Source organism: Corapipo altera, unplaced genomic scaffold (assembly GCF_003945725.1).
Source record: "Corapipo altera isolate COAL_440 unplaced genomic scaffold, ASM394572v1 71, whole genome shotgun sequence".
Taxonomy (NCBI): domain Eukaryota; kingdom Metazoa; phylum Chordata; class Aves; order Passeriformes; family Pipridae; genus Corapipo; species Corapipo altera.
The window spans coordinates 3050-22601 of record NW_020884916.1 but is presented as its reverse complement, the minus strand read 5'-3'; the positions used below and the strand labels follow the sequence as shown (position 1 = coordinate 22601).

The 19552-nt window shown below is 49.2% G+C and overlaps 1 protein-coding gene across 2 annotated transcripts; it reads left to right on the top strand.

The window, feature by feature from the left end:
• The first annotated feature begins 461 nt into the window (after positions 1 to 461).
• Positions 462 to 18328, top strand: C2CD2L (C2CD2 like). Of its 2 annotated transcripts, none has more exons than XM_027655553.1 (14): positions 462 to 797; positions 2428 to 2523; positions 2915 to 3034; positions 4450 to 4560; positions 5389 to 5502; positions 6119 to 6236; positions 6402 to 6525; positions 7049 to 7113; positions 7688 to 7815; positions 8111 to 8282; positions 9622 to 9723; positions 10336 to 10469; positions 10954 to 11236; positions 12657 to 18328. In XM_027655553.1, the coding sequence occupies exons 1-14, from the start codon at positions 552 to 554 to the stop codon at positions 12875 to 12877; spliced, it is 2034 nt and encodes a 677-aa protein (XP_027511354.1). In that variant the 5' UTR covers positions 462 to 551; the 3' UTR covers positions 12878 to 18328. The 2 variants fall into 2 exon arrangements, with proteins under 2 accessions (XP_027511354.1, XP_027511353.1); XM_027655552.1 differs by having other exon boundaries at positions 5386 to 5502.
• The last annotated feature ends 1224 nt before the right edge of the window (positions 18329 to 19552 follow it).

Below are 19552 nucleotides of genomic sequence, written 5' to 3'. Positions count from 1 at the left end.
GCTGGCCAGAGACTCTGAAGCTGCAGCACCAAGGAATCGCCACCACCTGGCCTTGGGTTGCGACTGTCGTGAGGCGATCAAAACTCGCGTTGCTTTTGCTCCACAGCGAAGGGTGGCACAAACTGAAGCAGACGAACGGAAAGGTTCCACCTCGGTGGCGAGTCCTGCGTGCCTGGTGCGAACGGGGCAGCGGCTCCTAGCGGGAAGGAGCGTGACGTGAAGAGAAAAGCGCCGTTAATGGGAGCTCGGAAAGCCGGTGGGGGAGCTGGGCTTTCAGACTCGCAGAAGAGAAGGCTGGCGGCAGCCGCCGGGAGGGTCCCTGGCCGTGGAGGCGCGGGGCGAGCAGCGGGCGGCACAGGCCCAGCGGTCCCTCCGGGCCGCGGGGGGCGCGCGCGCTCCGCCGCGCCGGAAGAAAAAAGGAGGCGGCGGCGGCGGGAGCGCGCGCGGGGCTGCGGCGGGGCCACGTGCGCCCGGTGCCGTGAGTGGAGCGGCGCCGCCTCCCCTCCGCTCCCGCAGGGCCGCCCGCCCGCCATGCCCTGACCCCCCGCGCCATGGGACCGGACTTGGGCTGGGCCGCGCTGGTGCTGCTCTTCGCAGCCTCGCTGCTCACAGTGGCGGCCTGGCTGCTGCAGTACTGGCGGTCCGCGGCCCTGCGGGCGCCGCGGCGGCGCGGGGCGGCGGCGGAGGAGGCCGGGGCCCGGGCGCTGCTCGCCGCGCTGCTCACCCTTCGGTCCTTGCGGGAGCAGTGGCAGCGGGCCTGGGTGCGAGCCCTCAACAGCCAGGCGCGCCGGCACGGGGTACGGCGGGGCCCGGCCGGGGGAGTGCGGGGGGCGGCGGCGGCGAAGGGAGCGGAGCTGAGCTGAGGTGGGGCTGCCAGTCCGCCCGCCCTTTGTTCGCTGGTGCCGGGGCAGCACTTCCTCGTCCGGAGGGCACTGGGAGCCTTGCGGGTGGCTCGGCTCGGCCTGCGCGGGCCAGGGCGTCGCTCCCGCGAGTGCTGGTACCGCGCTCATTTATCCTGGGTTGGGGCAGGAGCCGAGCCACCTGTGGGGAGCCGGTTTCCACAGCAATTTCTTAAAAATTTGTCGGGTATTTATTTCCTTTATTCTCCCAGTATTGCTTTTATACTGATGCGTAGTTTTGGCGTTCATGAAGAAGAATATACCTAGCTGATTTTCGCATGGAAATAATTGCTTATAGCAAATAATTGCTTAAGCAAGGCAGGGGCTTAATGCCCACAAACAGCTGTGGTCCAAAGCTCTCCGAAGTCTGTTGTAGTCTCCTTTTTTTTTCTGTCGTGTGAACGGGAAGGGGAGGGCATTTCTCTTAAGTGGTATAGGAAAATCAAGAGGTAAAAGAGGTTAGCATGAGGCTAACATGTTTGAAGAAAAAGCAGTCAAAGCCTTGAATAAGGATGCAAACTTTTTTTCCGGCAAGGCAGAAAAATTGTCACCCCTTTTGACAAGGTGACAAATTCTGGGCTAGATTCAGTGTGAAGTGCCTCCCCCCCCCACCGGGAAAGGCACCCTCTACTTCCATGTCCCTCAACACAATACCATGATCGAAGTGTCAGCAGTTGTCCATATCTGATAAACTGTGCTTTTCTGTCACATGGTGATTTACTCAGATTCTACTGTATTTCTGTCATCCCTTTCGATCATCCTGGCCCTAAAATGCAATCAGCTCAGCAAATGGTCATGTCCTAGTGCCCAGATTGCCTGTTCTCTCTCTCTTTTTGTCCCTTGTGAGCAGAGGGAATCTCTGAGGGCTAGGTTTTGTTCAGGGATGCTCTCAGCTCTTTATCTTGGTCTTGTGTTTCTCGAGAGGGATTCTTCTTACAGAACCGGTCCTATAATATGGGGATAGAGGGAAATCCTCAGATGAAGAAGAGGGATGTCTTCACAGTGGAGATTGTAATCTAATAAACTAGGAGAGGGTGGAAAAAAGGGAAAAATTGGGCAGAGGAGCTGATGTACCATATGCTGAGGGTGTGGATTTCGTTGTTGTTAATTGTTTATTTAGTTTGGGGATTTTTTGTTTTGGTGGTGGTGGTTTGGTATTTTTCTTTCTTTGAAGCAGGATTAGCACAGAGGGGAAGAGAGAGAAGAAACAGCAAAGCTTCTGCAATGGTGAAGGGTTAGCACACTTGATCTACTATCCGGAACAATTTTTCCATTCTTATTTGGGCTTATCTGTCTGAAATTAACATAGCGTTAGTGAGTTTGAGCCTTAAATGGAGACTTTGTTTCTTTTCGCTGTATGGACAAGCCGAGGTGGGTAGAATTGCACTGTGGGATGGTTTTCTGTGCTGACTGGATTTTGAAAACAGACTGGAGCATCTCTGGGTTCCCACATCAGAATCATTCATCCTCTTTGAAACTGTCTGGGCTACTCTGACTATTGGGAGCTAACAGAGTTTTCTCTTCATAGGGTTCAGTGCAGATCACATTTGAAGAGGGTCCTCAGTTACCACCAGCCACAAATATAAATTGTGTGACGTGCAAGGGCCAGTTGGACCATGGCATGGTAAGTCTTTGCTGTTCTGAATTGTACATTGACCGATGATGTGTTCTATGGAGATTGCTGAGACCTTTGTGACAGGGATGGTGGGACCGAGGAAGTTTTGGGCAAGGTCTGTTGTAGAGTTTGAAGGCGTGTCTCCTGTTCAGAGGCTCTGGGGCTGTACATCACTGAGCTCTCGGAGAGCTCCATGAGGGGAGATGTGTTGGTGGAGGCGGGGTGTATGAATGCTGAGCCCAAACATCTTCTCCTACAGTGGAGAGAAGAGAGCTACTGTCACCAATTTGTCCTTACTGCCTCACGTACAGAGTCTAAAGTGGCAGGTTCACATTGTAGAACGTGGGGAGAGTAACACAACTGGCTCTTTTTGGGATAGAAACTCATCTCTTCTCCCTAGGTGCTGTGCTGCCATCTGTCAGCTGAAGCTGTGAAATTCCCTGTCTCTGTTACTCAGCAGTCCCCAGTTGCTGTTTCTGTGGACACCTATCATGTCACTTTGGCTGTAATGCAGGCTCAGGTAAAAATTATAAGAAGTTAGACATTGACCTTATTCTTTCATCCAGCCCCACGCTGGTCGAGGAAGGAGGACCAGATTTAGCACAAATAAAGATGTCATTGTGCTGGAAGAAGCAGCATGCTGTCACTAACATTTGGTGAAGTGGCAAATGTTCCCCTTTGGCATGCCCAGTCCTGTTTTCTGAGTCTTGCTCTGCAGATTTTGGCTATGAAACATAGCTGTAAGAAAATCCAGAGAGTTTTGACGCATGGCAGCATTCTATAATGTGTTTTTAAGAGGGTATTTAAGAAGTCCAGAGAATTCAGTTTCTCTCACGACATAATGGATAGATAAAGGTACATCCTGTGCCTATGTACAAATATGGTGTTGTCCTGGTAGTTGGTGTGAAAAAGAAATCTGTTGTGAGGAGTAGCTTAGTTGTCAGTGTTTCCCCTATTACCTTCACAAGAGCACGATACAACTTTTTCTGTGTGTTGAATATTGGAGACACTTCTTCCAGAACAGAAGCTTTGTGAAATTACAGTGGATGGTAACTCCACAGTCACTTTCTGGCCAGATTTGATTCTCTGGAATGTGATTTTGTTCCCATCGTGATGAAGGATGTGACGCTGGGGATGGTGTCTTGTGTGGAGGCTGTGCATTCATTTGCACTATAGCAAAATAAATAAATAAATAATAATAAAAAAGTCATGGCAAAATTAGAAGTAACTCGGTGGTGGCAGAAGCCAATCCCGTGCTATTGCAGGTATTGCAGTTGGAAAGTTGTTCTGGAACGCCTTTGCTCTCAGAAGCCTTATTATAATTTTGAATGTACATCCCAGGTCATCCCAGTTCTATTTTGAGCCTGTGTTCTGCGGTCATTTAAATAGCTCCTCTCTCTCCTCAGTATTTAGTGTGCCTGCTGCCAGTCTAGTTGTGTGCAGCAACTGAAGTTGCTTTTCATCTTTGAAAGTCCCCTGTCTCACATCTCATCCAATTGCTCCCCTACTCACTAGCATTTTCTAGGATTCCTTGTCTGCACCTGCTGAAGTGTTGGGTTGATTATTCTTGTACAGAATTGCACGTGGTACTCTAATTGATGTCTTGCTGCTGCTTTAGGAAGTGCTGGTTAGATTATCATATACCTGACTGTTGGAATACTTCAAGTACTGTATTCCCAAAAATTGTGCCTTTCTTATTCTATGCATCTCTTACTGGTTACTTACCAGTAGTGAGGAAGCCAGATCTTGCTATGGAACAATGAGGCTTCTGCAGCTGCTTTATCCTATAGGCCTGGGAGCACTTTTGTTCTTATGTTCTGTCTCTTACTGTTGCATTGGTGCGATTGCCTTTCAATCACTGAATTTGAAGTGGGGCAAAAAGCACGTAATGTAAACAGAAACTGTTCCTGACTATGGGTATTTGTTCTGAGCCAGGTGGAGATCCACTTGGAGGAGATAGAGAATGAGGGTCTCCTGGTGTCATGGACATTCAAGGACAGACCAGACTTGGACCTTTTGGTTCTTCCAAGACTTCAGCTTCCTGAGGTGAGTGGTGCATGGTGGGAGGCTGACCTTGATGCAGTAGAAACAGTGTTGAGCTGGGAGAAAGGCTGCTGTGGAGGGGGAAGGTTGGCAACTTGCTGCTGTGGCCCTTTAGGGAGAGGATTCTTTCACCCTGGAATAGATACTAGCTCAGCTGTGTCAAAACAACGCATCTTCAAGAGACCTGAAGCGGTACCAATAACTGTTGAAGGCTTTCTGTCTGTGTAGGTTCCTCCTGCTGTTGTCAGATGTAGGGCTGCAAGATGAGCTGGGTTGGCATGTTTTTTGTATGTGAGGAGTGTGTGAGGTGGTATTTGCTTGTTGTTTTGTTTGTTCGGGGTTTTCTTGAGAGATTAATGTGGGGAACCCACGAGTGTTAGAGGTTTAATGGGCTGAATGTGGGTGTGCTTGCGCTTCTGTGATTCAAATAGGTTGGTTGATTTGTTTGTTTTATTGACATCTTTGTTACTTTATCCCAAGTAGGTGTAGGAATGTGTCAGTTTTCCCAATAGTGCAGTAGTACCATCTTGTGAGGTAGTGAGGATGTGACAAACTATAAAAGCTGTATTGCAAAAATTTACAATGGGTAGACTACAGATGTAGAGGCCTAGTTTGTCTCATTTAGAAAGCTTCCACTTGTGTGCAGCTGCTACACGGAAGCTCACTGGGGAGAGTGAGTATGGGATACAGAAAGAGTATCTGGGAGGTTATTACTGGGAGAAAGACTGTGTTATACCTTAGAGGCTTGGGAGGCATCTGTAGTTGTAAAAGGAGAAAATGTGTTGGTTTTTTATGACTTTCCTGCATTTCCTCTTGATTTGTGGAGAGAAGGATGAAGGGAGAGCGGATCTGTCCACGATAAGGGATCTGATCGAGGATACCATTGTCAGCACGCAGCCAGCCATGACAGTGAACCTGATGGCTTGCACCGCTGGAGCCAGTGCGGTAAGGCACTCTCCTCCCGTCATCCTTGTGCCTCCAACTCAGGCCCCAGGACACTTCTGAGGGCTGAGGCTCAGGCAGGAATCCAAGGGTTGAGTCTCACTTCTGGGTGACAGCTGAATCCTAACCTGCACTGTCATAGGAGTTGGGGTTCTGCAACTTGGGGCGTAGGGATAATTAGAAACTGCTTCGAAGGGCAACTCTGTTTGTGCCTTGTTTCTTGAGTGCTGATTGTCGGTCGTGTTGTTTTGGAGCCAGACTGCCTGAGACACGTCTCAGTTTTGGCAGTCTCCCTTGCCATGAACACCAAGGCTCTGTCCAGGGCAGCCTTTGCAGACATGGAATGGTCCATGGTTTGTCGTTGTCAGTTGACCATCTGGCAGCCAGCAAGCTTGTTCTTGCCTGTCTCCTTTTCTGTCTGCCTTAAACGTCCCATCTGACATAACACGAGGGCCCACTGGAGCTTGATAGCTGCAGCATTTCTGGATGGCTCTGTGGGTGTTCTCGTGTTGGTGTGAGGAGCTACTTAGTAGATATGAGGACCAACGTCATGCGTCTTGCTGCTGTCTGCTGGCGAGTGAACGATAAAGGCATCGGTCTCGCTCTCGTCATTCCTCAGGTACCCAGCAATAAGTTGATTCGAGAGTCCCCGTCCGGAGTAGCAGCAGCCCCTCTGGGTTCTAAGCTGTTGCTCCGGAATCTTCGAGTGCTGAACTTGGGCTTCCAGGGGAAGGGAGGTAAGCGTGAAAACATTGCTGATCCACAGGGGCAGGTGCGCAGGTGGTGAGATTGGAGTGAGTGGATGTTTTGGGTGGGTTTGAATGGAAAAGAGGGGCGTGTGTCTGCTGAACCATTGCCTCATGCTGATGAGTGCATGCATGCCCTCTGTCCCTCTGTTGCAGGAGTTGGGGAGATATGCTGTGTAGCAGAGCTAGACAGCCCCCCGCAGCAGAAGTGGACGAGGCCGATGACAGCTGGCAGTGCCAGTGCTGCAGGAGAGATGGAGTGGAATGAGGAGCTCTTTCTGTAAGTGTCTGCCCTTCTTCCGAACTGGCACACTCTCTGGGTGTCATTCCCACACTGCAGTAACAGTTGTGGTTGGTGCAGAGGTGGAGGCTGGCACCACAAGGCAGTGTCTGTTTGTGCTGCTCCTGTGCTGGTGCTGCTGCTTCCAGCAGGTGGCCCCAGCGTGCATGTGCATATTTCCCATACTCTGGACACTCTGTGTTTTAACTGGGTGGGATGTGGGATTGTGGGAGCAGCAGGCACAGGAGGGCTGTAATGTATCTCTCAGCATTCCAGACAGATTGCCCTCTCAGCTTCCTCTGGCAGCCTACACAGCCCTGCAGGGGACACAAACCAGAGTTCTATTCTGTGTAGTTTCTGCCCTAGACATGTCCTCCAAAGCGGTGCATGCATACTGGAGCTTTGGAGAAGGTGACGAGGTGTGTGAGATTTGAGGGAGAGAAGATACAGAATGGAGTTGTTTGCTCTGTGGTCACTTTGCAAACAGTGCCTAACAGCAGCCCATCTTTTTGTGTTGCAACAGGGAGTTGGGGCCTAAAAGCAAAGAGCTGAAGCTACAGGTGCTGGGGAATAGCGACGGAATGGGAAGTGAGTATGGGCAACCATAAGATGGGTTGTAAGATAGGGAGACAAAAACGCCTAAGGGACTTAGTGTGCTTTAAGCTTGTGGTAGTTCTATGTCGATATGATGCGTGATGAACTCTGCAAAGGATTTTTCATATCCAGCTTTATGTGAGCCTCTGTCTGCATGAAGTAACTCAGTTTTCCTTACCAAAATGGTCTGAGTCTGACTTGAACTAGGAGATTCCTCTGTGGCCTGCCCATCTGTGCTCTGAAGCAGTAGAGGCATGCCCCCATGTATTGGAAGAACTTCGCAGAAGGCTCTTAACTCTGTTCATTTGTATTCAGTCAGGGACTAACTGTAGCACCTATTTTTGATGGAGGCCACACAATGGCCACCGTTTTAAGGGAGTGGATTGTTAAAGAGGAGCGGAGGAGTGCTGCCTGCCCTTTCTCCCTCTTGAACCTGGGAGCTGGCAATATTGTGGGGATCTGCTTTGTTGGCCCGTGGGGCTGCTTTCCAAGAGCAGGGAGATGACTGGGAGATATCTGAGGTGCTAAGGTCATTTGATGTGTTTCATTTTCCTGTTCCTTCTTGCAGATGTGCTGCTGGCACATGCCACACTTTTGATTGATTCTTTGGGCAAACAACCATCTGGAAGACATGTCTGCTCACTGGCCCCAGGACCTGGGCAGTCACTGACGGCTGAAGCTACCATTACATTGGAGGTGAGCTCACAACTCCACAAGCTCTGCACTAATGTATGCTCTGAAAGTGTTCATGATGTGAACCTCTAGCTGGAGACAAGCATGATTGGGGCTGAGCTCGAGTTGGGGGCTGGCAAACCCTTATGTCAAGGAGGGGTGTTGCCTGAGCCTCGGTTCCTGAGCTTCCCTCTTGAATTGACACTGTAGTGGGGATGGCTCCTCAGTACCCAGAGCCCTAGCTTTTGCTGCCCAAATATACCTGCCTTTCCATCTGGGAGGAACAGACCCTCTCTGAGCAGTGCTTTACTCTTTATAGCTGCTATTCCAGGAGTCTCCTGCATCTTTGAATGCTCAGCACACCACATCTCTGAGAACCAGCATCACCCCCACTAAGAAGGTGGAGATGGACCGGACCATCATGCCCGATGGCACCATCGTGACTACTGTCACCACGATTCAGTCCCGGCCCAAGGCAGACTGCAAACTGGGTGAGGCTGCCCTGCAGCGGGTATATTGTGCAGGTGGCTGCTATGGCAGCACAGTCTTAGCCACGATACTCCTGAAGCAGCTCATGCAGGTAGTAGCAAAACTGTTTTGCCATCACATGTGGTTATTGCAGGTTGACTCCTTACGCATTGCTTTCGGCTTGTGGGTCAGAACACGGGCATCCTTGCTGTTCCCTGAGTGTCTTGTGCCTGGCTGGAAACCTGAGTATAGCCCTGGGGGAGGGAATTGATGCAGCCCTGTGTTTGCGGGGAGGTGAGGGAGGGATGAGCCTCTCTCACATCCTTTGGTGGTGGGAGATCTAATGCATATGCTGTCACATAACCTCTGTGTGATGTTGGGCTAAGTGTTTAGCCACTCTTCCTCTGTTTCCTTCACTGCTAAAGAAGTTATGCTGTGTGTAGTGAATGTGGAGCCGAAAAGGTCTTGACCTTACTTACTAGGGGTAGTTGCTGCTTGCAGGCTGGCATCCTGATGCATGTGGTGCTGGATATTCCATGAGATGTGGTTGGGAAATGGCACGAATGAGGTCCTGCGAGCAGCTGCTTCACAGGATTGTGGCCCAGAAAGCCAACCGTATCCTGGGCCACATCAAAAGAAGCATGGCCAGCAGGTCAAGGGAGGTGATTCTCCCCTTCTACTCTGCTCTTGTAAGACTCCACCTGGAGTATTATGTCCAGCTCTGGGCCCCCTACCATATGAAAGATGTGGACTTGATGGAGTGAGTCCAGAGGAGGGCCACTAAGTTGGTCACAGGCCTGGAACAGCTCCCCTATGAAGACAGGCTGAGAGGCTGGGGCTGTTCAATCTGGAGAAGAGAAGGCTCTGGGGAGACATTATAGCAAGCAGCCTTCCAGTACCTAAAGGGGGCTGAAGAGGGACTTTTTACAGTGATAAAACAAGGAGGGATGGATTAAAGCTGAAGGAGGGTAGATTTATATTAGCTATTAGGAAGAAATCCTTCCCTGTCAGGGTGGTGAGACACTGGCACAGGTTGCCCAGAGAAGCTGTAGCTGCCCCATCCCTGGGAGTGCTCAAGGCCGGGCTGGATGGGACTCTCAGCAGCCTGGTCTAGTGGAAGGGGGGTTGGAATGAGATGATCCTTAAGGTCCCTTCCAACTCAAACCATTCCATGATTCTATGGTTTTCTCAATAGTCTTCTTACTGCTTCGTTGCCGCAAAGCCTTACAGAGCCAGCCTTGCAGGATCTCTGCACACTCGATGGAGGCTTTTTGGGATTGTGTGTAGGGACCGCAGTACAATAGCATAGTTGCCTAAGCTTCATCTGCACTTACTGGTATCTGTGTCTCTTTTACCATGAAGATTCACCATCGAGGTCGCCTTCTAAGGTGGAAGTGACTGAAAAGAAGACAACAGTGCTTTTGGAGACTGGCTGTCCTCATGGCCCCTTGCCCAGCAGTAGCCGTAAGTGCTTGGAAATTTGAGGCTCTTAGTGGAGTAACTGTTTTCTTTCGCGTTTCTTGGAAAGTGGTAGTCTGAGTGTGGTTCACTGAGCTTGTTTACATTTGCTATGGCGGAGGATGTCCAGGTGCCTGAGTGAAGGCAGGGCCAGAGGACCGGTGGTGAGGTGGAGGCAGGTATAAGACATTCTGCTTTGGCTATCCAGTCAGTGAGTCTGAGTGTTTCCTTGCTTGATAAGAACTTTCCAGGCTATCTGGACCCAAAAAACTTTGGTCACCCTGCACTCCGGGCTCTGATTGTCTCTGAAACAGAGCACTGCAACAATTTGGACAGTTTGCAGCCAGGGCTGCCCAAACTCTTGGGAATACTTGGAAGCTTTTATTGAGTGGGGGGGATATTTTAATGATATGCCTGCTGGGAAGTGCCTAAAAAAGCCAAGAGCTAGCTATGCAGAGCTTCTTTCCTTTGGGTTATTTGGACAGGTCTGTAATAAATTCTGTTCTCTACCTTCGTGTACATGTAAGTTGCTTATTACAAGTATCGCAGTCAGCAAGCGACCTTTTGCCTGTGCTGAAGGTTTGCTACTCCAAGCACTGGTATTTTTCTTGTGTTCAGGGGATGGCCATATGCCCAATGGTTTGGATCCAGTGGCTGAGACGGCGATCAGGCAGCTAACTGAGACAAATAACAAGACCACCAAGAAGACACCAACAAAACGTAGCACACTGATCATCTCAGGAGTTTCCAAGGTCTCTGGTAGATCAGAGTTGCATTTCCAGTCTGGGAAGTTGTTTCTCGGAATGCATGCTTGAAACTACCCTGTCCTGTAGGGACCAGTTTGGGAAGGTTCCAACACAGATGACTGGCTCAGCAGAAGCCTTTTGCTGCTTCCCAGTGAGCATTAAAAGGTACCTTGCCAGGCTACAGGGCAGCTGCCAGTGGGAGTTCATTAAGGGCATCTGCAGAAAGGGAGCCTACTGCCATAGCTGGTTTTGACCCTCATGGAGAATAATAAGGAGTTCTCCTTGAACTTGACTGTGGGAGTGAGGGAGGTGCTGCAGAATGCTCTGTAATCGGCAATGTTGCAGTATGTTTCAGCAAAAAAATGATGATTGTACATCAGTGCTGTCTGATGATCAGAACCAGAGCATCCGTATGTAGGTGTAGATGGAAGAAGGGAGATGGTTGCAATTCTTTTGGTCCCGTCTCCATGTCTGTCTGCCCGCCCTTCAGGTACCTATTGCTCAAGATGAAATGGCACTTTCTTTGGGTTATGCTGCATCCCTGGAGCCCACAGCGTTTGGGGACTCTGCGGCAGAGAGCACAGCTGACCAGATGCACGATTCTACTGAATCGTCACAGCCGCTGGAAGCGTCCCTGCTCAGACAAAGGGCCAGTCAGGAGCTGGATGAGACAACACGTTCAGACATCTCTGAAAGACCATCAGTGGAAGATGTTGAGTCTGAAACTGGCTCCACGGGAGCCCTTGAGACCAGGAGCTTGAAAGATCACAAAGGTAAGATGAACTGTTAGATGGTAGCTAGCATTGGCCTGTTGTACGTAAGGACAAAGTGACATCCGAGTGGGGGGTCTGCAGCCAGCTTTTGGCATGACGAAGAGCAGCTTTTTACTGGAGCCTGGAAGAGCCTGTCTCTCTCCTGTGCTTTCCACTGGAGTGGTTCCAAATCCCTCTATTTGTAGGTATACAATTCCAGTAGCCTTTTCAATTTCTGCGCTCTCTTAAATGGGAACCCTGTGCAGCTTGTGTATGTCAGAGAACCATTTTCTTTCTGTGGCCTCTACATCTGCAGATCAGGTGCACGTCTGTAAATAATGATTCCTCCTCTGAATTTGGCCACCTCTGGTGTGGAAATGGAGGCTGCCCAACAATGTGGATTGTACCGGCCTTTATACCCTCCTTCTTTCTCTGCTAGTATTGAAGCAGCTACTGCCTCTGGCCTGTTACACTGTAGGATGTCCACACAAATTCTCTGCTTTTAAGTGATGGAGCAGGCCTGCCCCAGCCTAGCTGCTGTTCTGGACTTTACTCGCTTGTGGCAGTTGGGTGGATGGCACACCTTGGATTTGTCTGCTCGTAGCCACAACATTTTCAGTTAGCTACCGACTTATGTAGACAAATGCAAATCACAATCTTGATTGCTCAGAATATGAGAGTAGGACAAGCATTTTGGGGGTTGTACCCTGTTACAACCAGGTATGGTTTGAACTGTGGAGGCCCCCTGTTTTCATGTCAGTGGGTAGTAAGGTGCATGACCCAGATTCTTGAGAGACCTGGTGGGTGGGGAAGAGAGGGAAAACCCCCTCTTGCAAGAAATACTGTTGTAGTGCTGTATGGCGTGCAGATTTTGAATATGCCTTTCTGATCCATTTGAGACTGATGGCAATTGGTGTCTCCATCCTCTTGTGCCTGTGTGAGTCATAGGGAGCCATTGGCATTATTTGCCTCCAGATTGGGCATGTGAAACCACGGGCAATTGTTCCAGGGGCTTGATGACCAGTTAATCTGTGTGCCCTTGAGACAGGTTAGTCTGAGGCCTTTTCCCCCTGTGTGTTCTTCCCAGGGTCTTCACATTCAGGTGTTCTCGCCCATTTTCCATTCATATGAATCTTGGCTTTCTATTACAATTCTTCATACTTCCAGTGAGGGAAGCATGTTGTGTAAAAGGAAGTTTATGCAGAGGGGACATGGTTTGGAATGCTTAGTGAATCAGTTTATTGGCATTGCAGTCTGTCATGAACAGAGACTTTGCCTTGCATTTGGGAGCTGGGATTTGCAGACTGCTGTGACTTCTGCCACCTGAGGTGGAGAGGTCTTTGCTGCAAATCTGAGAATGGCCAGGTGTGTTACTGAGCCTGAAACTTGCCCGGGCAGGACATTCTCATGGTTCCTGTCTTCTTCCTTTCTGTCTCTGCAGTTAGCTTTCTTCGGAGTGGTACCAAGCTCATCTTCCGGAGAAGGAGCAAGCAGAAGGAAGCGGGCCTGAGCCAGTCACACGATGACTTGTCTAATGTCACTGCCAACTCTGTCGCCAGGAAGAAAGCTGGTAGTTTCTCTCATCGCCTCATCAAGCGCTTCTCCTTCAAGTCTAAATCCAAACCCAAAGGTAGTGACAGCACATCAGCTGGTGAGAACTGAAGGAGGGAGAAGCCTATTGGAAAGATTTCTCAGAGATCGTTTTATAGTCTCTTGTCTTCCCACTCCGTGGTATCTGTGACCTGCAGTCCAGTTCTTTCCAACCTTGGCTGAGGGAAGACACCCCAGTGCTTTACACCATCTGGGGAGTGGAGGTGGCAAACCTGGGACTTAGGCTGCTCGTCTGCCTTGGCTTAGCCTTCTCTGATTGTTTTACCCCACTGTGCTCTCCCAGAAAATCCAGGTGTCATGCTAATCCCCCTGGGGGTCCCAGGAGCTGCAGACGTGACTCCACCTGTGTAGCCATCTGGCTTCATGAGCTGCCTCTTGGAAATGGGAGGCAGGTCTCTCAAGTGGCAGCCTTCAGTGTTACAGATCAAGAAACTACTGGGTGAGCTACATGGCTGAGAAGTGTGGGATGTAGCCTCGCTCAGCTCTTTTAACAAGAGAGAATGATGCGGTCACTGATGATCTAAACGCTCTTATTGCTTGTCCTTGGTGCAGAGGCTGTAACCTGAGGTGTGCTCAGGGCCATGCATTCCTGGGCTGTGCGCTGGCAGCAGAACAAGCTGTGGTTCTCCACCTGGGAACTATCCTTGGAACAGTCCCTGGTTCGGACAGCACTGAGAGACCCCTGCTTTCTGTGCTATGCTGGTGAAGGAAGGAGTCTCTAAGAAGAAGAAAGTTTTAACCACTGCACAAGTTCTTGTAGAAGCCTGGGGCCTTGCAAGAATGCCTGGTCAGTGCTGTCAGTTCTGCCACCCTGTGCATTCACCCTGTGATGCAGCCCTCCTTCCACGTTCTTGAACAGCCAAGGGACCGTGCTGCCTATACGCACCAGCTGTCCTATAAGCAGATCCCTTACCCTCGGGGGTGGTTGGGGACGTTGCCAAAGGGGTGCCAGCCTGTCTTCTGGATCTGTGGAGGGCCCGGCCTCGTGCACTCCCGTGGTTCTCGTGCCAAGGACTGGCACCATGCTGGGAATGGATGGCAAGGAATATGACAAGAAACGTGGTGAAAGGGCAGTCTGATGGGGAGCCTGAAGGCACGTGGTAGAAAGAGACAAGACTTTACATGTTTTCACTGATGAAAGGGTTTCCTGTAATAGAAGGAACCTTTCTTGATTGCGTTTGGTATTTCCTTTCTTCTAGCAAACCCAATCCACTGCTTTCAAACAGAGGGGGCATTTCTGCAGTGGTATTTGCAGAGGGAGGGGCATGCAGGGGAAAATCGACTTCTTGCGTGGGAGGAGACCGCCCTTCTAGATGAATGGTTGACTGGTCTCCTGACCCGTGCACATTGTGAATATAATGTCCCCAGAGGCTCCCTTTGAAGAGCGTAACAATGCTCTTTGGAGATACACCCACGCCCCTGCCAGCATGCCTAGTTTGAGTGGAAGCTCCTGTTCTCCTGTGGGTTGTAAGGTTAAGGAAGTGGAACAGAGGGGAGGAAACAACTCACAGAAGGTCCGTTGCCTAGGCCTGGCTGGATTTGCCAGCTTTGCTCCCCTGTCTCGGTACCTCCTGAAGTAATGACTATCCCCCTGCCCGGTGCAGGATGCTACCAACTGAAAAAGTAGTTCTCTTGATGGCGTGCATAAAATGTGTTCTTTGGAAGGACAAATCCTTACTCATACTGCTGCCGTGTGCCATTTCCAAAGACTGGAACGTCTCTGGATATTGTGCTGTGAAAGGATTTACAGGTGGGAGCCTCAGGGTGTCTCTTGGGTGTTTGTGCAGGTAGGGAAGGCCATAGTCACCTGGGGCTTGAATTGAAAGTGCCAGTGTGTACCAGCAGGAGGGACTCCTTGTTTTTCCTGCTGATTCCCCATGTGATTGGGCATGTGTGAAAAATAAGATTGGTCCAGCTGGCTGACCAGGAACCTCTTCATTTGGTTTGGTGCCGGAGTCTTTGTCATCCTCAAGCTCTGCCATGTCTTCTATCTGTTGTTTCTTTCCTTGTCCATGTGGTACTGTGGCTTTGTTTGCAGTTCCTTGCACTATGGGTATTGGAGAAGTCTCTGTTTCTCTCTGAAGATCATTTTCCTCGAAGCAAGTGACCAGTTCATGCTCTGGTGCTGGTGCAACCTGGCAATCTGTGGCTCCTCATGTATGGATCCAGCCACCAGCTGGACGTGGCCTTCCTTTCCTGGGTTGGTGGTGTCACACATGGTGCTGTCCTTCCCCAGCACGCCCTTTCTCCCAGAGTCCTGGGATTTGGTTCCAGTTTGGCATTCTCTCTTGCACCTTCCCCTCTATGAGTTGTAGCTGTGAAAGTATTTGATGCTTGATTTTTGGTTTTTATTTATTCTTTTTAATACCATGTCAGGTGAGAGTACTGGCTGAACCCAGACAGCAGTGCTTCTCTAGTGGGATGACTGGGAAGCCTTGCAGTGGAAACACTGGTTTGAGTGGAAGGGAACTTGCAGGAGAGCCAGCAGCTCATCAGTTGTGGGTTAATCACAGGACTTGCCACAAGTCTCATTTAATAGTCCTCTGTTCTTTAAACTTCAAGAGCAGCTCAAGCTGTTGTGGTGAGGAGCAGCTGGAAGTGAACACGGAGGATGATTGGGCTTCTGAATGGGGGATCTGGGGCTCATGTACACCAGGAGGGCTATGAGGACTGACCAGTGTTGTCTTTGTTGCTGTGGACTGGAGGCAGAAAAAGTGAGATTTATGTCTGACAAACATGTACCCAGAGTCTTGACCAGCATGTTTTGGTCTGACTCAGAGGAAGAAGTGATAGGAAAGGGAGTAAAACTGAAACTCAAGTTCCTCACTGACCTTGGGGACCTTTCCTGCCATGTGTCTGTGGGCTTTCCTGTATTTGTTCCTGGTTGGCTCCAGGCTATGCCTTCTGTTCACAGTGGAGGTATTGGTTTTGATTTTGAGCTTTGATGTGGCAAAGATTCCTGCACTGTGGTCAGCAGAATGAATGGCAGATGGGAAGCATGATGGTAGGGGCACATCTTCCCTTGAATTTTTAGCAATTTTTTTATCACAGGCAGCAAAGTGCACTGTAAATTTGTATGTGGTTAGACAACTTGCAAAAGAAAGGGGTATTTTCAAGTGCTGACAGAGCACATCCCCAAACATTTCAGTCCTGCATCTGCTTGTGTTTTCTAGTGGAGGTGTATTTTCTGCCATTTTGTTTCTTATCAAAGTCATACTGATACATTGTAACCTTTTATATTCTTTTAAATGCTCCTAGTAAGTGCAGATTGGTTTTCAAGGTGTTTGGCTAAACTTCTGTTTGAGCTATAGAGGAATGAGGGAGAAAGGGCTCATCTGTGTGTATTGGAAGTTTTTTAGTTCTGATATGCTCCTGATTAACACGTTGATCCTTCCTTGTCATATCTGTATATGGCTTCCTTTCTCCTTTGCAGAAACGTTTTGATCCCCCAAGCAGTAGGTGCTGATTTTGTTAGTCCCAACTATGTGAGCTTCCCAAAGGTGTGAGCAGTAACAAGTCCGCCTCATGGGGCAGGTGTGGTTATTGGTGTGAGAAACAATTCCTCTATCCTAGTCTTCTCAGAAGGAAAGGGAAGGTCACACGGGGTTTTGGCCTCCAGAAACTGTAAAGACATAGTCCCTGGAAATTTTCCCCTGTAGAATGGCTGCTTAAAGAAACCTCTTTTGTGTTTAATCCCTGCCAGTGCTTCTGGCTTTAGGACAGAAGAAGTGGTATTTGAAATCTGATTTCCCTATTTAACTTCTTCCAGATACCCATGCCCTCACCTTGGTGCTGCTGCAGGGTCTGTGGCATTTCATAATGCTGGGACCACAGAGCAGCCCCAGGGAGTGGCGAGGCTGCTGTCGAACTTTATAAGCTTGAATAATCTGCAGTTGGCAGATTGTTGTCTCAGGGTAGGCTCAATATTTGCACCTTGTGAAATTGGTCCTTGACCAAATATGTGATGGAAGAAGAGGAGCAGAGCGGTGGCATGAATGCATGGAGAGTTCTGAAGGAGTTCAACCTGCTGATGGGGGCCTGCATTCCAAATGCTGTGCTTCACTGTCAGATACACAAGCATGAACAGTGACTGGTAAATGAAGCCAAAGTTTCTTTTTGTTTGTGAGGGGTTTGTTGTTTGGTTGGTTGTTGTTTGGTTGGTTTTGGTTTTTTTGTTTGTTTTGGTTTTATTTTGTTGAGGGTTTGGTTTTTTGTTTGTTTGTTTGTTTGTTTGTTTTAATTTTGGCTGAACAGAATTACTAGAACTTACTTATGTTGTGTAGTTTTACTGCTCTGAAGAAAACAGATTTGCTCTAGCTGCAAGTATGCTTGTAAGTGTATTTCTCTCTGGATACACCCTCTCCCTATGCTTTGGTAAGGCTTTTTAAGAGCCTCCTCGTCAAAAAAAAGCCCTCGGTGTTAGCCCATTAGGGCTATGTTTGAGTCGGGCACAGGAAGAAATGAAGGGAACTACACAACCTCAGTGTTCTGAGGGTGCTGTAGGCTTTGGCACGATGGATGTCTGAGGCCAGAGGGACTGTGTGTTTGCACATGGTTGTAATTAGAGCACACTCTGCAAACACCTGTACTGGGAATGCTGCGAAGGGGCTGGGGATGACAGCACCAAGTGGTGGGTCGGGAGAGCCTTCTGTGCCATTTGTATCCATTTCTTGCACAGACCTGAGCGAGTCCAATTCCTGCTCCTGCAAGCACCCTTGTGTTGTTTGAGGATGGGTTTTTAGGTAGATTGGCTGAAGTGGGGAAGAGCGAGGGAAGACTACTCAGGTGGAGAACCGGTTCAGTGGAGGGGAACATAATGAGAACTTCTCCAAACCATGAGAGAACAACATGGGCATGTACTGTTTCTAGACTAGAACTGGGCACATGGCAAAGTTTAATCTTAAAAATGTTTTTGTTATTTTTTTTTGTCTCTGGCAGTGCAATTTCCTTTCTGCAATGGCTTCTCTTGGCTCATTGTTTGCTAAACCTACAGAGAGGTAATTTCTGGGTAGCTGGGGAGACTCTTGAATGTTGGGAGGCTGCTGTTTGTGTTGTTTTGGTCTTTTGCATTGTTCTCTCCATCCGACCTCCCCCACTGCAAGGTCATGGTGAGTCTCATGGTAGAGTAACAATCCTGGTGGTGTTCAAACTTCTGGCAAAGGTCTTTGTGTACTTGTGATATTGCAGCTCCTTCTTACAGGCATGACTACTCCACACCACCTTTCCTTGCTTGTAAGGTACTGGACCAAATACCCACACGGAATTTGAATTAGCACCCCTCCTTGTGTGTTCTCTTTTGTACTTTGATGCCTTCTCTCTGGTGGATTATTTTAACCCCAGATTGTTTGGGGGAAAAGAATTGGAACTGTGTAGCTATTTAAGAGAGGAGAATAAAACTACTTATGACTAAATGAAGTTCTTGCACCTTTGTAAATCTTGAAGAAGTCTATTGCTGTGTAATGGCTGAATCTGTTAACTTATTAAACCATATGGAAATCAAAACCTGGCCCTGAGTCTGACTTCATACCTGGCAGAGTGCTGTGAGTTGCCCTCCAATCTGTCCCTGTCTCCTCTAAAGTCTCCCACTCAAATGATGGCAAACGGTATATACCCCTGCGAGGGTCCCCCCTCGCGAGTCCCCTTTGCCCCTTGCATGCCCTGCTCTCATCTCTTGACTCACCTTTTTTCCCTCTCTATTCTCCCCCTCCCTTCCCTCTTCTCTCCCCTTTCCCCCCCTTCCCTTTCCGGCCATTTGTCTGCCCTTTCCCTGGTTTCTCTCCCCTTCTACTCTTATCCCTTCCCTGTTCCCTCCCTTGTGCTCTCCACACTTTCCACACCTTCTCCCCTCTCCCCTCTTTTTTCCACCCCTTTTCTCCTCTCCTCTTCTTGTCCCCTCTTCTCCCTCTGTCTTGTGACCCCGATCTTGTACCCACCCTCCCTCTCTTCTTTTCCACCTTTGGGGGTGAGTAAAAAGGGGGATGTGGGGCAGTCTGGGGGGGTGATGAGGTCATTAGAGGCATCCCAATGCCTCTGGGAGAGCGAGGATGCGGTGGAGGAGCAGGTGAGTGGGGGATGAGGAGGGTCATGCAGGGGTCCTCCCAAAAAAGGCAGATTACAGCACCAAAAGGCCTGAAAATTTCTGGGAGGTGGGTGTGTGTTAATTGTATTAAAAACTGTAACATTTCTCTTTTTCATAGAATCATAGAACCAGCAAAGTTGGAAAAGACCTCTGAGATCATCAAGTCCAACCCTTGATCCAACACCACTGCAGTTACTAGACCATGGCACTAAGTGCCACATTCAGTCTCATCTTAAAAACCTCCGGGGATGAAGAATCTACCACTTTCCTGGGCAGCCAATTCCAATGCCAGATTACCCTCTCTGTAAAGAATTTCTTCCTATATCTAACCTAAACCTCCCCTGGCAGAGCTTAAGACCATGCCCTCTTGTCTTACTGATAGGTGCCTGGGAGAAGAGACCAACCCCCACCTGGCTACAACCTCCTGTCAGGGAGTTGTAGAGGGCGATGAGGTCTCCCCTGAGCCTCCTCTTTTCCAGGCTAAACAACCCCAGATCCCTCAGCCCCTCCTTGTAGGACTTGTGTTTAAGTCCCTTCACCAGCCTTGTTGCTCTTGTGCTATATATTGAAAAATAATTTTAATTTACATATAAATTGATTTCAAAATAAAGCCCTGTATATATTGTATTATATACAGGATCCTAGAA